At 39.9% G+C, this 21,900-nt stretch overlaps 1 protein-coding gene across 1 annotated transcript; it reads right to left on the bottom strand.

Moving 5' to 3' along the window:
* Positions 1-266: 266 nt before the first annotated feature.
* Positions 267-19,468, bottom strand: tomm34 (translocase of outer mitochondrial membrane 34). The gene is made up of 8 exons (XM_069679099.1): positions 19,209-19,468; positions 17,481-17,630; positions 16,983-17,082; positions 16,575-16,727; positions 15,842-16,014; positions 15,588-15,735; positions 15,325-15,451; positions 267-2,557 (listed from the first exon to the last, which is right to left on the bottom strand). The coding sequence occupies exons 2-8, from the start codon at positions 17,608-17,610 to the stop codon at positions 2,456-2,458; spliced, it is 933 nt and encodes a 310-aa protein (XP_069535200.1). The 5' UTR covers positions 17,611-17,630; positions 19,209-19,468; the 3' UTR covers positions 267-2,455.
* Positions 19,469-21,900: the final 2,432 nt, after the last annotated feature.

The raw sequence follows: 21,900 nt of genomic DNA, 5'->3' as shown, positions 1-21,900 counted from the left end.
GTGACTTAACAGACATTTATTTACATGAAATCTTCCACATTATCACAAAAGAGGATGACAAGTGAGCTTCAAAGATGTATTTGGATCGATGTCGTTCCCTTTGAAGAGGACCAGCTATTTTCCCTCGTTTCCAGTCTCTTTGCTAAGCTATGCTAACGAGCTTCTTACTGTAGCGTAATATAAACCAAATAGATTAATCCTAATCCATTTCAGTGCCAGAAAGAGACGTATATTTTCATTAAAAATTTAGACAAAGACACAGGTAATGTGGGTGTTTTTATTTATCTTTATTTGCAGTTTAAACAGAAGCAGGAAGACGAAACAAAAAAAGCAGAAATGTGATACAAAGGATCGGCCTCTTTGCTCGACTGTGCAAACATGAATAAGTGTAGATTTCCTGTATCGACTCAGAACCGGAGATGTTTTTTTTGTTTTTTTGATAGGAAACAGGAAACTGAAGTTTTATTTCATAGCTGTTGAGCAGAGACGACCAGAGCAGCTGGAGGATGAAAACAGGCACTTCAGGCAAGATGGAGGTTGCCATGCTACAACGAGATCAGGGATAGAGATTTTCCTTATTTTACAATAACACAACAGAACAGAATGAGACATGACTTTCTATACGATGAGTCCGCTGAGGATGCTTTTTACTTGGTTTACATGACTGTCAAACAGCAAAGGAACAAACTGATGCTATGATTCTTAAAGGTGTAAACAAACATGAATATAACTCTTAATGGTTGTCAGATTATGTGAACTCTTACATGTCAAAAACAGGTTTATCTTTCATTGTTATTTAATCTTAAATATCAACCCTTTACGAAAGAAACTTTAGAACACAAAATGAAGGATAAATAAGTGATCTACCTGAGTGTAGAGGATTATGTAAAACATGGCTCTTAATAACCACAGAATAAACCTTTAAAATCACCGATGTCAGGCTGCAACAAGCCGTACTTTAGTATATTTTTATAATCAGTTATAAGTCAAAAACTTCCTGCATTCTGTTTCCAGCTACTCAAATGTTAAGATTGATACTATGAAGTGCTGTTTGGGGGGTTTTGGACTGTTTGTCAGACAAAACTAGCTTTTTATTTTCACTTTTTCCTGAGAATCTGTGAAAAAAACGATCAGCAAATCATGAAAACAATCAGCAGAGTAAGTTACTGGTTGCAGCTAGAAGTAGCAGTACTACAACAAGAAATCTGGTTAAATATGATGCCTTAAGATTATTTCTTTCAAGATTGTGGATATTGTGCACATCGTTTTTAGGGTTCTGTCTATAAAAACAATTGCAAACGTTGTTTAGAAAATAGCATGATCTAATGCTAGAGCTAACAATGACACAGCAAGAAGTAAGCTAGGTTGTGGGTAAGCAAACTGTTGCAAAGCTAACATGCAAAGAGGACAAGAGGAAAACACGGCATGACACCCGGATGGGCGTGGTTTTGCGGGACGTAAAAATGCATGATTGAGCACGTTCAACAGTAAAGCGGTTTCTCTTTTAACCAGAAACACGGCTGTGTCCCTTGAGAGAAACAGTTTCATCCCAAACCCTTAGCTTTTCTTAAACCTAAACAAACTGACAATTTCATACAAAAGTCAGTTTTGATTGCAGAAAAAAAATCGTGTCTGGGCTAAAATGATAAGTCTACTAATGACATGTTAGAATGCAGATTACCCTCTTTATCACAAACCAAACTAATAGATGTATTTAAGTATTTATGCGTCATATACTATGAAGGTTTTATCCATGTCTGACACCTAAGCAGCTGCAACAGATTGACTCTACTTTCCTAATTTAAACCATTGGAAGATTTATGATGCACATCTGAACATTTCAAAGTCATATTTTAGTCTAAATCTAACAGTAGGGATGTATAAGACCAGCTCTTTTCACAGATGACTGGTGGTAGATGCTTATTTTCCTTCCAAAGATGAAGCAGGAAAGTTGTGTGCAGGAATAAGTAATAAGATTAACTTTATTTTCTGCTACAGATTTTAGTCAAGGCATCCAGCAGGAGCTCCACATGACGGGCGATCACCTGCTGAACCTCCCTTTTACAGACGGCGATTGTAAACGCTTATTCTCAGTTAGAATTACAACGTTTGTGTTAATGATTTCAGCATTTATAAATAACCATAAATACTCAGTGACGTGAAATAAAACTGGTGAATACAAACATTCTCAAAGCTGAAAATGGCGGCTCTTCTTCTGCCCCGGTTCTCTACAACCAGAGCTGCGTTTTCCAGAAGAATCTCAAGACAGAGCTCATGTTTGTTCCAGCGAGAGTAAACAGATCAAACACAGAGAGCTTTTAGGAAACACAGACGCAGAAGCGGTAAAATGCTGTCACTGCTCGGTTAAAAACCATCAGTGATTCGTCTTCCTCTCCATCCCTGTGCAGTGCAGTGACAGATCCTTACCGCCATCTCCAGAGTCCCTGATGTGTCGTCACTTCTTCTTCTGCACTTCCTGCAGCATCTTCAGGGCAGCAGAGTTCTTTGGTTCCACTTTCAGCAGGTTGTTAAGGTCGTCCACGCATGCTTTGGCGTCCTGCAGGACAAGGAAAAATAAGAGTTTAAAACTAAATGAGATTAAGAAGAGAACTGAAACATGAAACTCTTCATTTGCAGGCTGATTTGGATAACTTCAGGTGCGTCCACAGGTGTGTGCTTTCTTCCATATTTATTTGTTCAACCCTTAAGATGACTTTTACTCTAAAGTCATTTTTGTTGCAAGATAAATAACTTTGACCATGCACAGGTTTGAAAATGTTGAGATTATGAGGAAGTTGTGGAAACTTGTCTGTACGGGATCCCTCGTGAAACAATGTTTCTTTTAAAAACTGAAATACAGTTTTTCACTCAAAAAAAAAAAAATCTAAATGAAAGGCTTACATCTCTGGTAAATGCTGTATGATCCTCTGCACTGTATAGTTTGCTGATGTTTTATTGAAAAGGATTTCTAATTAGTGAGTTAAAAAACAAATATTGAACAAGTGAAGCTAACTGATCCAAACATAAACAATAAAACAAACACTGAGCAAAATATCCCTTGACTAGTAGCAAATAAGTTTTTCATGTAACATTTTGGACGAGGAATACCTGATAAACGGATAACTATAATTTACTTATAGACGTCAGTCCTTTTTACTGCTAAAAATAATGATTACTAGGGATGGGTATCGTTAAGATTTTAACGGCATTACTACTCTTATCGATACTGCTTAACGATCTGGTGCTTTAACGGTATTCTTATCGGTTCTTTTTGTTCTTTTTTAAGAGAAAAAAACCCAAAAGAAATTAAAAACAGAACTAAGCTTGCTTTATTTCCTGAAATGTAAAACAAACAATTATTCACAGCGAAAGAAACAGCAACTCCAATGTTGTGATGATGGAAATATAAAACACATTTGGCTGGCTGGTAGTGGGCGGGGCTTATCAATTAACCCGGTTGTACTAAGTTTGCTGAGTAACAGCGTCCAGTGAGAAGTGTGGCTCATGTCTCTGCCTGTATGTGAGGCACGTTAGACAGATCGCTCGTGTTTCCACCCTTACAAGCAAAAGTGTTGCACGTGTGGCGACGAGCATTGTCGGCATCGACTCAACCTTCAAAAGTGTGGTTACACTTCACCTGAGTTCTCTCCGCCATCGTGTGTGCGCGCGCGTGTATATGTGTGTGCATGCTGTAGCATGTGTGAGAGAGAGCTGCCCCCGCCCCTCGCACACAGGCTCCGCGAGAGAGATCTCTCTTCTAGATTGGGAATATGCATCATAGACGAATGTCTTAATCTTATTGCGAATTAGAAACGGTTGCTGAGGTTAAATGTTTAAGATAAGGTTTTTGTGGCAATAATAAACAGGAATTTTTTTTTTTAAATTTCTCCAGTACCGAAAGCAGAACCGATAACATCAGAGTCTAAGATTTATTGCAGATAAATGTTCAAATTAAAGCTGCACAAAAAAAATCAAATATCAAATTTTAATATATCCACAGAAAGCGCTTTTTGACAAAAAGCATTATAATAAAGTACTGTAGTGCTAAAAAAGAAGCTTTGGCCTCCAAAGAAATCATGTTTGTTTGAAGACAACTAAACAAATGTCACATTACATTTAGTCCATTTTTTCAGGGAGTAAAAAATGTGATTAAAAATTATTTCTTCAACCACAGTATCTGACCAAACAGGAATAGAATAGGGTCACATGATATGATATTTGTTTACATTTACACCTGCTTGAGATCTGATCATGATTACAGTGATTCATTAAACGGTACCAATCCTGGGACCTGTTACATGTGCAAAATAAGCAAGTGAAGCACAGAACCCACAAGTGCCCGATTGGAAGGGTCAAGTGGCACCAAATGAAAGCCTAATTGATTTGGGTGGGGAAAAATGTCCAAGATGTTGTGCTTCTGGATGAGGTGAAGACAAGGCTTTATAACTTAGCCTAAATGTGTGTTTATAAATGAATAGTGCTTAACCAGTGCTTGAATAGTGAATTCAGACTTTAATCTTACTTTAAATGATTTTACTTACATTTACTTATTTCATAACTTATATTAAATTTTTATTTTAGCTGGAATCAAAAGACCTGAAGTACAGTCTCATGTCTACTTTGATGTGCTCTCTGTCATTAGAGCTACACTTTCCACATATCTGGTACAGTCAAACATCTTGGCATGCAGTCTAGATGAAATCGTTCACAGAAGAAAATGTGTTAAATGACGTTTTTACTATTGAAAAACTCAGTTCATTCAGTATTTGATATAGCAAAGTGATTCAATGTACGATAAGGGGCAAATGCATGTAAATGTCACTGAAAGAATATGTTTAACAACACAGTGGTTATGCTATTTCAGCAGAAAAGGGCTGTTACACCTACACACTTATAATGCAAGTTTACATGTTGCTCTATGTTGTGGTTTACATCTTCACCATACTTTTTACATAATGGCAACCAAACCTGCTATTTTTTTCCTAGTAAAAAGAACTGAACTTTTTTTTTTACAGTAGATTTTGAATGTAAACAAGTAATAAAATACAAAGAAACAAATGGAATGGGAAATGTGGAACTCAAGATCAAAACCAAACACATCATCAAAGGAATGACATCATAGGTAATTTCTTAGGTAAATTCAAGATCAAAACCAAACACATCATCAAAGGAATGACATCATAGGTCATTTGCAAAATCTTATAAATACAGCTCAGACGTAAGAGGTGACAACTGTGAGAGAAAGAGAAATCTTGATAATCACAAAGTCTAACCACTGACACACACTGACCACTTCTCCAAACTCACAAAATGGAGCAAAGCAAGAAAGCTAAAGGAAAGGCCAAAAAAGCCAAACCCAAGCTGCTAAATATCAAAGACAGTCCGGAGTATGTTATGGCAGCCATACAGACGGACACCGACGTAATGGACTCCATCAAGAAGATGACCAAGAAACTTCTTCTTGAAGAGTATGAACAGCTGTTAGAGGAGCATGTAGCCAGCAAGGAGGAGCTGAAGAAGCAGAGGGAAAAAAACATGCTCCTTCAAGAACTACTGTATAAATATACAGGGAAAAATTATGGCCTCGAGAATGATGCTGAGGTCCCCACTGGCGGACAGCAGGGTGACCTCCCCAAGGAAGACCAGACTCCTGCAGATGCGGTGTTGGACTACCAGCAAGCTCCTGAGAAGGAATACGAGGAAAAAGTCATCCAGGAGAATCTTGCAGCTCAGCTCCAACAGATGCAAGAAAAATATGAGCTTCTCCAAGAAGAACGGGACAGCATCAGAGTGGCATGCAATGAAGTCAGCCAGAAGAAAGACGCTGAGGTACGCACTGTCAGACAGCAGCTTGACCTCCTTCAGATTAAACATGAGAAGGAGGTCAAGTCTCATGCAGACGCAGTGTGCGAGTACCAGCAAGTCATCTCCAACCTGAGGGCTGAGAAGGAAGACCTCCGTCAAAATATGGCGGAGGAAATAAACATCCTGCAGCAGACGGTTGTGGTGGAGGACCAGCAGGTTGTCAGCAATTTGACTGCTGAAAATCATGCCCTCTGTGAGAAGATCGGCACCTTACAGCAAACCATTTTGGAAGAGGGGGCGTTTCATGCAAGAGAGCTGGAGGAGCTGAAAACTCAGCTGACCATCCAGAGCTCACTCAACCTTGAGCTTTCCACCAAGCTTGAGGCTGAGAGAGAGACGCATATGCCTCCTCAAAGAAATGTCACCAGCTGTGAGGAAAAGCATCAGACGGAGCAATGTCAGCAGGAGGAGTCCCTCCCTGATGCACGAAGTCTCGAACTTCAGGAGCAGACCGACGGCTCTGCGGAGGGGGCCAGGGACTCTGCGGAGGGGGCCAGGGACTCTGCGGAGCAGACACATGACTCTGCGAAGCAGACTGAGGATGACCAGGAGGATGTTGTGCCAGTGACTAAAAAGAAGTCACTTTGGAAGAGATTCCGACACTTTCTGGGGTTGAGGAAACCACAGAGGTGGAAGAACTCATCCACAACTCCTCACCCTCACCCTGATCCCTCTGACCCCTCCCCAACCCCCATCTAGGCCCCAACCCCCCGACTCCCCCATCCCCCACAACTACCCCTTCCCCTTGTGGTTTTCTCCGGGTTGCTCCGGTTTCCCCACATATTTAGTTTAGGTTAATTGGCTTACATCTCAATAAAAAAAATATTGAAATATAAACTCTGATTTGTCATCTTCATTCCAAGAAAATTAAATCAATAACAAATACTAAAAATAAAATTTCTGCACAAATGTTTTTGTCTTGCCAAGTCAGTATTGTTGCAAATAATGTTTAATTGGCAGCAAAATTGCCAACGACATTTCAGCAAAATAAATAAATAGATAAATATGTAAGGTAAAAAAAGCAATAATAAAAATGTAATTTCTGTATAAATGTCAGAAATAATGACTGTTGACTTTGACCGTATTCCACAGCATCCATGTTTTTCTCATGTAATGCTCGGGGTGGAAAGATCAATGCTGTTAAAATGTTGTACTGCTGGTTTTAAGTCGTCTACATTTTGTGTAACAAAACATTATCATCTCAAAGCTTCTCAGTTGGTCAGCATTTAAAAAGTCTGAAATTTGTCAATCAATTTGGTCATTTCTTCCTTTTTTTACCACAAGCGTGGGCTGCTCAGCTTTCAAGGTCACTGACTTCAGACAAATACCTCAGCTTTATCAGCCTCAGACCCAGGGGCCTGTTCTCCGCTAATACAGGGAAGGAATTCTATTCATTACACTTTTTGTGCTTCAAGTCAAATGTTTACACCAGTGTGCTGTACTCATATTTAACTTAAGTTCACTACTGACATCACTGTGAAGGGTTGAGGTTAAAAAACGAATTTGTTAAATGTCAGGTAATGGGGATAATATATATATTATTTGCCCCAGGGACGCTATGAGGTACCCTGTTAATGTCAGACTGACTGGCTGAATCCCAATATCCTCATCTTACCCCATCATTTCATGCATGGCTCCTTTCATGTGTACTGCGCATGAAAATATCATGCACTTATATATTGCGTTGAGTGTTGTGACAGAGCCATGAAATGAAGCCACATGACCAGGTTTTCAGGTTATACACAACTTTAGCTGAGGTGAAATAGCATAAACAAACCACGCACTGCCTCGCTTGCTAGTTTAAACGCAGCTTGCTAAGGTTAGCAAGCTAGGCTAATTACTTCTGAGTTACAAGCTCTGTGTCCCGAGTCCCAACAAATATCTATAAAACACTAATATGTCCCAGTTTTGAACAGGCCCTGTCAGGGTTTTGACCAATTGAAATACTAAAGAAATGCACCATGCTTACAACACTGATTTGTCTGTATATACAGTATGTCAATCAATGTCGTTGCCAAGGCTGTTGCTGTTTTAACAAGGAAGTCTGGAAATCTGAACTGCTTTTGTGACACAGCATCAGGGAATTTATCTCAAGTTGAATTTTAGATCTAGAACGGATTGTTAGCTGAACTTACATGCAGATATCGGTTTATAGAGATTAATAAGAAGCTAAACGGTTGTCAGATGACTGCTGATGGGATCCGCCTGCTTTTGCTCTTCCCACGGACTGTTTTTCCTGCATTCCATGGACATGCCTTCTGATTCTGGTCCCTCAGCTGAAGCCACTAGTCTGTCCTACCTCTTCGAGATGAAATATGCACTAAGTGTCATGAAGGCCAGAACACATTCCCTCGAAACAACTCTCTTTCCTTTACCTGTAATCAAAATAAACGGCTCAAGCTGCGCCGCTTCCTGCTGAAGTCACTACCCACAGATACCAATAATGAATAGTCTTATGTGATTAACTTGGTTCTCTGTTCTATTTTACATAACATCCTGCAAACTGCTTTCATCCTGAGCCTTGAAACTGTATAGCTAAAGCTCTTTCGGAATTTTCCTTTGAATCCTGCCATCTTCAAGTGCGAAGTACCAAGCTTGTAGAAGGTATTTAGTTTCACATACAGCCTTAAAGGTGCATCCTCTATGCAGTGTTAAAGATTACTTTTCATTATCACTGGTACATCATTTATTTCAGGGTTAAGGCAGGATTGTTTTACTTTATACCTTAGTATTAGTAATACAAGTTGGAAACACTTCTTTGGTATGGCATTCTATGGGTTTCTCAGGTGTGGTGAATATACAACCAGATCTTTCTTTCAATCCTCAGCATGATCTCACCTTTCTCGATTTAAACCAGAAGAGCACATAGATACTGCTGAAACACTTAAGTTTGAAAGAACTTGACAAGACACTCAAATAATCATTGCTAATACTAACGCCTCTTTCTGACCTTTTCTTCCATGATGAAATTCACATGTCACCGCTCCCTGAACCGTGGGTCCCTTCTTCATTGATGGTTGCAAACAAACGACAAGATCCTGGTTCCCCTGAAAGCTGCACGATCTATACCCGAGCTGTGGCCTGCCCCAAGAAGGAAATCTTGGCTGCCCAAAGTTCCTACAATCCTTGATACTTGACTAATATCTGTAACAGCTTTGCTGCATAATTCAATTGTTGCATATCAGGTGGTTTGCTGGGTTTAAAGCAGTGGTATCTTTGCTAACAATTGCAATGTGCTGGTAGGAAAACAATTTTCTCTAGGATCGTATTTATCATGCAGCGCAGCGCGGCGCTCGTGAATATTGCCACTAGGTGGGGTCAGAGGCCCATACTTAGGAATTTCACTAGGTAGTATACTCGTCATGTAGGCGCCATACTCATGGGGAGTGGCCACAAGGCTGGTTGCCTAGGCTCACACATAGCAGTTCACTAGATAGTATATTTCTCATGTAGCTGCAGTGCTAATGAGGAATGGCCACAAGGCGGGGTGACTAGGCTAGCATATAGCAGTTCACTAGGTAGTATATTCCTCATGTAGCCGTGGTGCTTATGGGGAATGGCCACAAGGCGGGGTGCCTATGCCTACACATAGAAGGTCCTCACAGCTTTGGCGTCAGGCTCCGCATATGTTCAGTTTTGGGGGGTTTAAGATATTATCTCATCACTCCTCAATCTCTGCATGTAAAATAAATCAGCGAGGAGTGATGAGGTCGGAGCCTAGACGCCATACACAAGCTATGTTCTGCTGCTGCAATAAACATTTCAAACTATAACAACGTGAGTTGTCTGACTGAAATGGGGCGATGCTTGAGAGCTAGTTCAGGCAGACAACTCGAGCAGCACTGATTTAATAATTGATACACGTCACTTCCACATCACCTGACAAATACTTCCTCCCAATTGGCAGTCTATTTAAGCTGCAGGATTTCCTGTCTCTCCCTCTGCTCTGTCATTGCCATCGCTGCCCTGCACCAGTACTGCGCTCTTACTGTCAGCCCCACCACCACCACCCCAGCATCCACCTGCAGGCTCCGAATAGGGGGTTTAAGATATTATCTCAACACTCCTCAATCTCTGCATGTAAAATAAATCAGCGAGGAGTGATGACACATAAGCTATGTTCTGCTGCTGCAATAAACATTTCAAACTATAACAACGCGAGTTGCCTGACTGAAATATTGTATTTCTTTTTTCTTTCAGAGAAGAAAATCCGGTATGTCCAGTCTGCAAATGTAACTTAACAAAAGACAAACTAAGATGCATATTATGAATCATAATCCAAATGCTTGGATAAAGGACAGTCTCATGTCCTACCGTCTCACTTCTTTCTACTGTTTTACAGGATTATTATGATCCGTTAACGCAGGGCTTGACATGAGCACTGGTCCGGTGGGCCGGCGGTATGTTTTTCACCCCTGAGCCAGTAGATTAACTATTTAACTGGCCCGGTGTGCCAGTAGGATCCACAAGCCCAAAATGTAAACAATATAGTAGCCCTCCTGAGATTCACAGTTCTGATGAACAGGACGAATTTCTTTCTACGCAGAACCCCGCGGTAACCTCAGTCCGATGTCAGCATCACTGCAGGTACTTTGGCTGCTGCTGTCAACAACACATTACACGCTACTCGCTGCACTAGCGACAGAGCAGCTGTCATTCTAGAACACGCAAATTGACGTTAGCAAGCTACCGCAGACTAGTATTAACACACACGTTTTAGTTTTCATTCACACGTGAGGGAGATTTACTCCCCCCCCCCCCAACGCTGATAAGCCACTAAACACCCATAGCTGTGTTTCCTACACATAGAACAACAGGAAAAGTCCGTCTGATATCACATAGTGCAGCTTTTAATGAGAGCGCTGTGCATGCAGAGTCTGTGTGTCAGTCACCTGCCTGTAAACTGTAAACATGCACGCGATGCTCTGGCCATCACAGATGTGCCTGCGGGATGATCGAGGCAGATGGGCAGTTGCGTGAGGTGGCAATAAGTGTTTGTATTCCCGTTATCAGCGGCACCTCGTCCCGGTGCACGTTAGCGCTGTGGCTACATAAACAGACCGTTCACAGAGCGGACGTGCCGCGGACTGTTTACCTTTAACGGCCACAGGAAGTAGGAGATGGTAAGATTTCGTTTCAAAAAGTTACTCTCACGGGCTGATCACATTTGAACAGCGCCAGTAATGGTAGGTAACATACTCAATCTATTACTACTTATTCATGCGGGTGTTAGAGTTGCTGAACCAAGAGTGGTAAAAGATATAGCAAAGTGATTCAATGTACAATAAGGGGCAAATGCATGTAAATGTCACTGAAAGAATATGTTTAACAACACAGTGGTTATGCTATTTCAGCAGAAAAGGGCTGTTATACCTACACACTTATGGCCCGATCAGACAGGACGCGTCTCCCAGGCATAAAACGCGAGGCGCACCGCACTGCCTTTTTGTGGAAGTAAACACCCGATCAGACAGGACGCGTTTTGCAGACATAAAACACGAGGCGCACCGCACTGCCTTTTTGTGGAAGTAAACACCCGATCAGACAGCGCGTTTTAGCAGCTGGGGGCTGCTTTTTTTCCTACTGTTGTTAAGGCAACCACCGAATCATTTGCTGTCATTAACCTAACCGTTACATTCTAAACTGACAGAAGGCTCACCTCTCCTTTCATCCGATTGGACAATGAGAAAAAACGCCCATGACGTCGTGCGCTTTTCTGCTTCGAGTTGAAGTTTTTTCAACTCTAGGCGCTCGGAGCGTTTCCTCAAAAACGCAAGGCGCGCAGAGCGGAAAAAAGCGTGACGCTCTGCAAAGCAAAAGCAGCGCGCAAAAAGCGTCCCTCTCATTGAAAACAATGACAAAAAAGCCGCCCCCAGCTGCTAAAACGTGTCCTGTCTGATCGGGCCCTTATAATGCAAGTTTACATGTTGCTCTATGTTGTGGTTTACATTTTCACCATACTTTTTACATAATGGCAACCAAACCTGCTATTTTTTTCCTAGTAAAAAGAACTGAACTTTTTTTTTTTAACGGTAGATTTTGAATGTAAACAAGTAATAAAATACAAAGAAACAAATGGAATGTGGAATGTGGAACGTGGAACTCAAGATCAAAACCAAACACATCATCAAAGGAATGACATCATAGGTAATTTCTTAGGTAAATTCAAGATCAAAACCAAACACATCATCAAAGGAATGACATCATAGGTCATTTGCAAAATCTTATAAATACAGCTCAGACGTAAGAGGTGACAGAAATCTTGATAATCACAAAGTCCAACCACTGACACACACTGACTATTTCTCCAAACTCACAAAATGGAGCAAAGCAAGAAAGCTAAAGGAAAGGCCAAAAAAGCCAAACCCAAGCTGCTAAATATCAAAGACAGTCCGGAGTATGTTATGGCAGCCATACAGAAGGACACCGACGTAATGGACTCCATCAAGAAGATGACCAAGAAACTTCTTCTTGAAGAGTATGAACAGCTGTTAGAGGAGCATGTAGCCAGCAAGGAGGAGCTAAAAAAGCAGAGGGAAAAAAACATGCTCCTTCAAGAACTACTGTATAAATATACAGGTAAAAATTATGGCCTCGAGAATGACGCTGAGGTCCCCACTGGCGGACTGCAGGGTGACTTCCTTAAGGAAGACCAGACTCCTGCAGATGCGGTGTTGGACTACCAGCAAGTTCCTGAGAAGGAAGACCTCCGTCAAAATATGGCGGAGGAAAAAGAAAGAGTCATCAAGGAGAGTCTTGCAGCTCAGCTCCAACAGATGCAAGAAAAATATGAGCTTCTCCAAGAAGAACGGGACAGCATCAGAGTGGCATGCAATGAAGTCAGCCAGAAGAAAGACGCTGAGGTACGCACTGTCAGACAGCAGCTTGACCTCCTTCAGATTAAACATGAGGAGGAGGTCAAGTCTCATGCAGACGCAGTGTGCGAGTACCAGCAACTCATTTCCAACCTGAGGGCTGAGAAGGAAAACCTCCGTCAAAATATGGCGGAGGAAATAAACATCCTGCAGCAAACGGTCGTGGTGGAGGACCAGCAGGTTATCAGCAATTTGACAGCTGAAAATCATGCCCTCTGTGAGAAGATAGGCACCTTACAGCAAACCATTTTGGAAGAGGGGGCGTTTCATGCAAGAGAGCTGGAGGAGCTGAAAACTCAGCTGACCATCCAGAGCTCACTCAACCTTGAGCTTTCCACCAAGCTTGAGGCTGAGAGAGAGACGCATATGCCTCCTCAAAGAAATGTCACCAGCTGTGAGGAAAAGCATCAGACGGAGCAATGTCAGCAGGAGGAGTCCCTCCCTGATGCACGAAGTCTCGAACTTCAGGAGCAGACCGACCACTCAGCGGAGCGGGCCGACGACTCTGCGGAGCCGGCCAGGGACTCTGAGGAGGGGGCCAGGGACTCTGAGGAGGGGGCCAGGGACTCTGAGGAGCAGACACATGACTCTGCGAAGCAGACTGAGGATGACCAGGAGGATGTTGTGCCAGTGACTAAAAAGAAGTCACTTTGGAAGAGATTCCGACACTTTCTGGGGTTGAGGAAACCACAGAGGTGGAAGAACTCATCCACAACTCCTCACCCTCACCCTGATCCCTCTGACCCCTCCCTAACCCCCATCTAGGCCCCAACCCCCCGACTCCCCCATCCCCTACCCCCTACCCCTTCTCCTTCCCCTTGTGGTTTTCTCCGGGTTGCTCCGGTTTCCCCACATATTTAGTTTAGGTTAATTGGCTTACATCTCAATAAAAAAAATATTGAAATATAAACTCTAATTTGTCACCTTCATTCCAAGAAAATTAAATCAATAACAAATACTAAAAATAAAATTTCTGCACAAATGTTTTTGTCTTGCCAAGTCAGTATTGTTGCAAATAATGTTTAATTGGCAGCAAAATTGCCAACGACATTTCAGCAAAATAAATAAATAGATAAATATGTAAGGTAAAAAAAGTAATAATAAAAATGTAATTTCTTTATAAATGACTTTCTTTATGATTGACTTTGACCGTATTCCACAGCATCCATGTTTTTCTCATGTAATGCTCGGGGTGGAAAGGTCAATGCTGTTAAAATGTTGTACTGCTGGTTTTAAGTCGTCTACATTTTGTGTAACAAAACATTATCATCTCAAAGCTTCTCAGTTGGTCAGCATTTAAAAAGTCTGAAATTTGTCCCAGGGACGCTATGAGGTACCCTGTTAATGTCAGACTGACTGGCTGAATCCCAATATCCTCATCTTACCCCATCATTTCATGCATGGCTCCTTTCATGTGTACTGCGTACATGAAAATATCATGCACTTATATATTGCTCTGAGTGTTGTGAAGGAGCCATGAAATGAAGCCACGTGACCAGGTTTTCAGGTTATATACAACTTTAGCTGAGGTGAAATAGCATAAACAAACCACGTACTGCCTCACTTGCTAGTTTAAACGCAGCTTGCTAAGGTTAGCAAGCTAGGCTAATTACTTCTGAGTTTATCCTATCTGTAGGGTGACCATGCGTCCCAAGTTGACCGGGACCGTCCTGTTTTCAAGCTCTGTGTCCCGAGTCCCAACAAATATCTATAAAACACTAATATGTCCCGGTTTTAAACAGGCCCTGTCCCGGTTTTGACCGATTGAAATACTAAAGAAATGCACCATGCTTACAACACTGATTTGTCATAAACAGACCGTTCACAGAGCGGACGTGCCGCGGACTGTTTACCTTTGACGGCTACAGGAAGTAGGAGACAGCACGATTGCGTTTCAAAAAGTAACTCTCACGGGCTGATCACATTTGAACAGCGTCAGTAATGGTAGGTAACATACTCAATCTATTACTACTTATTCATGCGGGTGTCAGAGTTGCTGAACCAAGAGTGGTAAAAGAAGCCTCTTTATACCCACATGATTATTTTGGTCTATTTTTATGAGTTTATAATAGTTCCACAATTGAACACATATTCATTAATAAGAACTCTTACAGAAAAACAAAATTTGACGTTAAAATAATACCGAAATAACAAATTATTTCAGGGCCAGTGGTTTTAATGGCAGTGCCACTGAATTTGTAAAGTTACTGGCCCAGAGTGCCAGTGGAAAATTGTGCTCATTGTTGACCCCTGCATACCCTCTTTCTCATTCAGGTAAAATATTCATCCTGGTTCCACCTGGTTTTAACATCCATCTTTTCTAAAGACCCGAGCAGAGTTTGGATCTCTGATGATTTTAAAGCTTTAAATACACAAAGAATAACAGCTCGTTATGGCTTTAAGAGTTCACATTGCACTTTACAGTTGCGTGAGGAATACTGATGAGACGCTGCCAGGTGGAAACATCAGCAACTACCAAGGCAGGAAATGCTTTTATTTTGACACCCGCCCTGTAAACCTTTTGAAGCAAACATCTGATTACCCTGTGTGAGAATCAGGAAGTGATGAAGAGCGAGTCTCTCACCTTGAGCTCCTTGTGAGCCTGAGCCCTCCTGTAGAGCGCCTTCACGTTGCTGCCGTCAATCACCAGAGCCTCGTCACAGTCTCTGACGGCGTCTTTGTACTGCTTCACTGACAGGTAACACAGCGCCCTGATCACATACAGAGACAAACACACATCAGAGAGCTTATATGGGGGAATCTTTACACATTGACACAGCTTCACCCCCGTCTTACAGGCCATTAAAGGGATAAAAACATAAATGTGTGAGTAACGATCTGACTCACCTGTTTGTGAACGTTGTGATCTCAGTTGGGTTATGTTTGAGGCTCTGGCTGTACTTCTCGATGGCCTTCTTGTGTTCTCCTTTCTTCACCAGCGCGTTCCCTTCTTCTTTCAGGATTTGTCCTTTCTTCATGTCTTTATCACTGGGAGCTAAAGACAGGATAAGCAAGGAGAAGAGAGGTCAACGATTGGGGAAAAAAAGGAAGGTTGTTTTGTTGTGCACATGACAAAGATAAAAGGTCTTGAATTTTCTCACCGGGTTTGCTTGTTTGTGTGGTGCCGTTCTGTTGCGGTGTTGGGTTCGGTTGTGCAGCGTTGGCTGGGGTTTTCTGAGCGAGTTTCTCTCTAATAGACAGAGGAACTGTGGGGATGGGAGGAAGCTTTTCTCTCCATGACAGGCCATCTGCTTCTGTGAGCGCCTTCGTCATCCTTAGAAACAATTAAAAACACAATGAAAATAATGCAAAAAAAGGGGAAAGAATAAATCATAACACCCAGTGCTGTAAGTGCATTAAAGGATGTGTGAAGACGTACAAAAGACTGTTACAGTTTGAAGGATGATCAATACATCTGTTGATAAAGTAAGAAGTACTTAAAGTCAGCTTGTGTTAATTCCAGGGGCAGCTAGGTGTAGATACCTCTAACCTTAATTTTTCAACAGTTTCTTCCATTTATCCACCTGTAATTTAAAATCTTATGGAACTTAAAGCAACCAGTTTTTCCACAGGCAAAGCTGACCATCCTACCTGTGCTCTGCATGAACACGAAGCACAACTATGTCAACAATAAAGGTGTGGATTCATGTTTGTTTTGGAGCTATAAGATTTAACCTCCTGGTTTCATTATTCAGGCTTAAGAACAGGCACAATTAAGAAGAAAGAAACATTTGTCACAAAGGTTCAATCTTAAATCTCTGGGTCATCCCACCTCTTGTCATACCTGGAGTGAAAAATGTCACAACAAATTTGTCTGTTCTATAGTCGATGTACCTGTTGGTGCCGTCATGAGCAGCTGCAATGTTGCAGTCGATCTGCAGAGCCGTCTTGTAGTCAACGTACGCCTGCCTGTAACGCTCCAGAGCTTCATAGGCTGCAGCGCGACGAAGAAGAGACTTCACATTGAAGGCGGACAACTCCAGAGACCTGAGAGAAAATAAACAATTGTTTACAAGTTACAGAGTTGGTTAGAACTCTTATTCAGATTACTTACAATGGGCAACAATCATAACAAGTAAAAATCAACTCCTAAAAAACACCCTTTGTTTAGCTAAAACAAAGATACGATATGCTTGAACACCAAAAAAATATACAAAGAATTTATATAACTTAGCAAAATCAGAGTACAAAAAATATGCTTCTAAATAGTAAGATGAATATAAATGGAAGTAAATCACTTACATGTTGCAGTCTTTCACACATTCCCCACAGTTTCCATCTTTCAGGTAGCCCGCTGCTCGGTTTGAGTACAAAATGCCCAAATCCTCTGGGTTCTTTTTACCTTAAGTGGAAATAAGACTCTTAAACAGGAGCATATTAAAGTCTAGTCTAAATCTGTAATTATTCAGTCTGTTTAGAAGTTACATAAAGCAGAAGAAGAGAAAAGGCAATTTGACAAGCCAGCATAACAAAAAGGGAAAAATTTTGATCTAAGATACAGCAATAAACCTAATAATCAGTGTGGTTTCCATTCCATTAAAATACCTCTTTACTGTGAAATATTTAGACGGTTTGAAAATATAGTGGTTTTAAAGATGCCAACAAGACTCTCACATAAAAACATCCAATAAACTATAAAAGGAAACCGAATGCAAAAAGGAAATATTTTAACACAGTATATGACAGGTATAATTTAAGATAGAGAAGACAAAGATCAAATAAAAGTAAAGTAACACTTACTGGACTTCTCCAGCTCTTTAATGGCCTGGCTGTAAAGATTGGTGGCCTCTCCGTACTGGCCCGTCTTGAAACATTCATTTCCAGCCTGTTTCAACTCGGACCAGGAGCGGGACTTCTGTTTCTGAGGCATCTCTTCTTTTTAACGCTTATCTGAAAAGATGACACACCGGTTACGGAATAACCCACAACATCTCAACAGATTACAATGCAAAATTGATCCAGACATTTATCAGAGTATCACAACTTAATCTGAGTATTCAGTGTCTCTACAACAATATAATTCATAACTGGTGATTGATATGGAACTCATCATTGTGTCCTTCATGTGAAGGTTGGTTGATATTTGTATTTGTACATTTTCAAGACCCTTATTAGTTAGCTACCTCCTTACATCACAAACTTGTTGGGTTGGAATTCTACTGACGTTCTACTGATGGGCTAGTTCTTTAAGTGTCTCGAGCTTGCACTGAACTTGGCAAATCAGCATTTACTGTAGATGCCCCTAGCTTATGGGATGCCCTTGAACACACTCTGCAAGAGAGGGACAGATTTTAATCTTTAGAGTTCAGGACTTTGAATTTCAAGCCACTGTGTGTCAAATTGTAACTATTTTGATTGATATTTATTGATCTATTGTTTCTGTGATTGATTATATGTATTTGTTCTTTTTGCTGTTTTAATGTGTCTGTAATCTCGACGGCATTGGAAATGAGGGAAACCTCAATGTCCTTTCGAGAATAAATAAAGGTTTGAATAAAAAAAAGAAATACAATAACAGAGGTGGACAGACATGGAAGGGAACAGGGAATGGATTGGACCTGTACACAAAAGCCCTGTATGCAAAGTGAAACAAAAGATGACGATATAGATCTATATCTTCGTCTTTAAGATTAGAGGAAACACAAACACATATATATCTATATACACATATAAAATAGTTTATTTAATTCAAATGCGCTTAAAACATCCCTAAAAATATGCAGCTAACATTAAATACTAGTTGCTAGTTTCAGAGACAATCCTGGCTAATGGTTATAATGGCAAGTCTTTGTTTACAGTTAAGAGGTGGTAACTTCCCTATTATGGTCATTTTGATGGTAATTTGTGCTGTTTGATTGTATTGAGTTACTGAGAGTTCTCTGCAATTCTCTTCAATATTTAGTATATCCACAATAATATGAATAAGGTGGTTGAATCAACACACAATGTTGAATTTTAAGTAGGATATACTCAATTATCAATATAAACTAAATACTTTATGTTTGCTAATGATGTCCTCTCGCACAGTTTAGCAGCATTCTTAAAGAACCAATTAATCCCAACTTAGTTTATCTAACTGTTCGTGACTGTATCTCACCGACATGTTAGCTCATCTGTTTTATAGCCTAGCGTTAGCACTATGTTAGCTTAGGTTAACTAAGCTAATTGTGTAATAGCCTCTAGCTTCTAATAGTTGCTAAAGACCATTTTGACAGTTTGTCCAAACTTTCACTCAAACTTAAAGTCACTACACCTTTTATATCTTTGAGATATCTATTCTTTTCAGCTTGCATTACTTTCACTCTTCCCTCTCGCTCTCACTCTTGGTAACAGCTATGCTAGGTCGCTAGCTAAGTTCAGCTAACTCAACTAGCATTCGGAGGCTGTTTAAAAAAGCTAGCATGAGTTCGCAGGCTAACCACACAGCCTCTGCTAGCCATGCTAACGTTAGGAGGCTCGTACTCTTACCGGCTTCTGGATCTGAGGGTTAGAAACACACCGGGGAATTCCTCCTCCTCTTCAAACACAACTGATCAAAACGTCCGACCGACTACCGGCTCCTGAACTTATCTGTACCCGTAATAAACGTTGTTAAAAATGACATTACTCTGTGTGCTTTATTTTCTCCTGGTCCCTTAGATCCACGCGGCTCTCCTCTGCCCGTGTGGGGGTTTGTAAAGAGGCGGAGAGGTGAAGAACTTGCCGGCTGTCTCCAGTAACTTCTCAGTTTGCTTATAAGGAGGGAGGGGGGGCTACTGTTACTGTATCGGTTTCACTTCTTGGACATGCTGCGTTCAGGTCCTTCGGAATCATAGGACTTTGGATTAAGGAAGTGCGCCCTCTGGTGGCCAAATTGGACGACTCGCCCAGTTGTAGAAAAACTTTTCAAATCCTTAACTAAAGTAGCAAAAATGAGTTTTAGTCTAGATTTTTTTTAATACCAAAGATAAAACAAGTTAAGTATTTATATTTTTTATAAAAAATATACTTCAGATGAAATGTTAAATATGTCCTGCTTTTATGTCAACGAATCTGTCTATTCATATTTGCTTTCCCCCCAATTTATTTCCTTTTTTTTTGTTGTCTACGCAGTACATTTAAAAAAAGTAAAAAAATAATAATAATAAAAAGGTGACAAACAAATAAAAAAATATATATATGGCAATTGTTTTACTTTTTTCTTGTTTTTTGCTTCTTACTTGTTCATTATGAACTCTTTTGGAACCTTCTTTTGTTGTGAGATATGTTGTGAACTTTGTTTGTTCTGCTTTATTATGATATAACTAAAGTTAAGTAATTAAGTTGCTTAACAGAATATGGTGTGTAAAAAGGGTAGGCATAAGAGCCCTATTTTCTGCCTACAACTTTTGTTGTGTTTATTAGTAATGTTTACAAAACTTCATATTTTTAATGCTGACCGAAATAAATTGATACATGAATGAAAATAAAAAAAGATCAAAAATAAGTGTGTAACAGACTTTGATCTAATTCTGCATATTTTAATTTATAAATATTATAGTAATGTGGGTAATGCATATTTACAAAATTTTAGGTCTCTCATTTTGACCCTTACAATATTTTTACTATGGTTTAGCCCATAGCGAAGTCATTATACAGGAAAATCCCACCTTTCAAGGCTATACAAATTTTTATTATAGTGGTAGCTGATTTTTTTTTAACTTGATATACTGTTTTTTTAGTTCTTTAAACTATATATTAACGCATCATATGTTGAAAATTGATCTTATGTTTTGTTTTTCTCTGTGTTACACCCTCTTGTCTCCGTTCCTGTTGTTGTTTATTGTCCACTATTAGAAATAATTGGTCATATCATGAACACAGGACATACTCTTGCTTCTCATATACTTTTTTTAATAATGCAACTTGAGCACTGAAAATTATATTGGATGTCTTTGGTGTGGTTTTCATTCATGTAATTTGCAGGTAGTTCAGAAAAAACAAAAAGCTCCGGCACTCACAGGATCAAGTAACACTGACTTTAATGTGGGTCACAGATGAACGCGTCTCGGCTCTTATGCCGTCTTCAGCATTTTTGGAGTTGTGCGCGCTGCCACTGCTGTATCCATTTGCAGGTAGTTACCACACCCACAAACATATATATTCTTATCTTGGATTCATACTTTTTATATTAAGATATATAGTATAACAACAGAAAAATGTAATACACAAAGAAATAAAGTGGGCATCCAAAATTGAACTTTACATCTTCGGAGTGAGGAAACATCCCTGCAGATCCATCACATGTTCTAACATCTGTCCTCTAGAGGGGGCTATAGAGCTCTAACACAAAAACAACCTGACATAAGGACAGTTTGTTTCCTTGAGAAGCAGTGCACATCAGTAACAATGACAAAAAAATTAAACACCAAAATATCCACTTGCCTACAAGCTACAAGTTATGTTTGTATGATGTGGTCAATTTGAGCTTTTTAGACATATTTATGCATTAAACTATACTTTTGTACAGTATTTTTTAGTTTTTAGTTGGATGTTTATTTCCCATAGCCTTGAACGTGTCATTAGACAGAGAGCAGCAGTTGTTTGGTGTCTATTTCTGAGAAGAGGGGTGTGCAAATGTTTACTCAACTGGAAAGCAGTTTTTTTTACTTGGTTGTGACTGATTATTTCTCTTAAATGAATTTGCACTATTTTTTCCCTTTTTATGATGAATTAAAATGTTTATCTAATGGATTTATTCCTCATGTAAAGCACTTCGATTTGCACCTGTGTTGCCACGCTGCATCTCTAAAATTCCTGTTAAGTTGTTGTTTTGTCTTAAACCTATTACACTATTTAACTTTGGCTTTTAATCAAGCTTTATTTATTAATTAGTTCAATTTTTATGATAATTTACTATTTAATCTGGCCTTTGATTCATATTTATTTATCTATCCATATTTTTATTTTATTTATTCTAGTTTTAATCTCTTCCTACTCTTTCTCTGCTGTTTCCTCGTTAATAGTATTTCCTCAGTTGATGTTTTTCTTCTTTATTTTCTTGTAATGCTGCTAATATTGATTTCTTTATTAATTACAAAGCCAGTTTACATTTATCATTTGTGTTTTGGGGGCAAAGTTGTACAGTGTGAAGCAACTTTTGTTGCATTTATCTGTATGAAAAGTGCCATAAATTCAATGA

This window comes from Semicossyphus pulcher, unplaced genomic scaffold (genome assembly GCF_022749685.1).
Source record: "Semicossyphus pulcher isolate SPU_LCO1_2020_fin unplaced genomic scaffold, fSemPul1.0.p SCAF_3, whole genome shotgun sequence".
In the NCBI taxonomy this organism is placed as follows: Eukaryota; Metazoa; Chordata; class Actinopteri; order Labriformes; family Labridae; genus Semicossyphus; species Semicossyphus pulcher.
The sequence above is the reverse complement of the archived record's forward strand: the minus strand, read 5'-3'. Positions and strand labels throughout refer to the sequence as shown.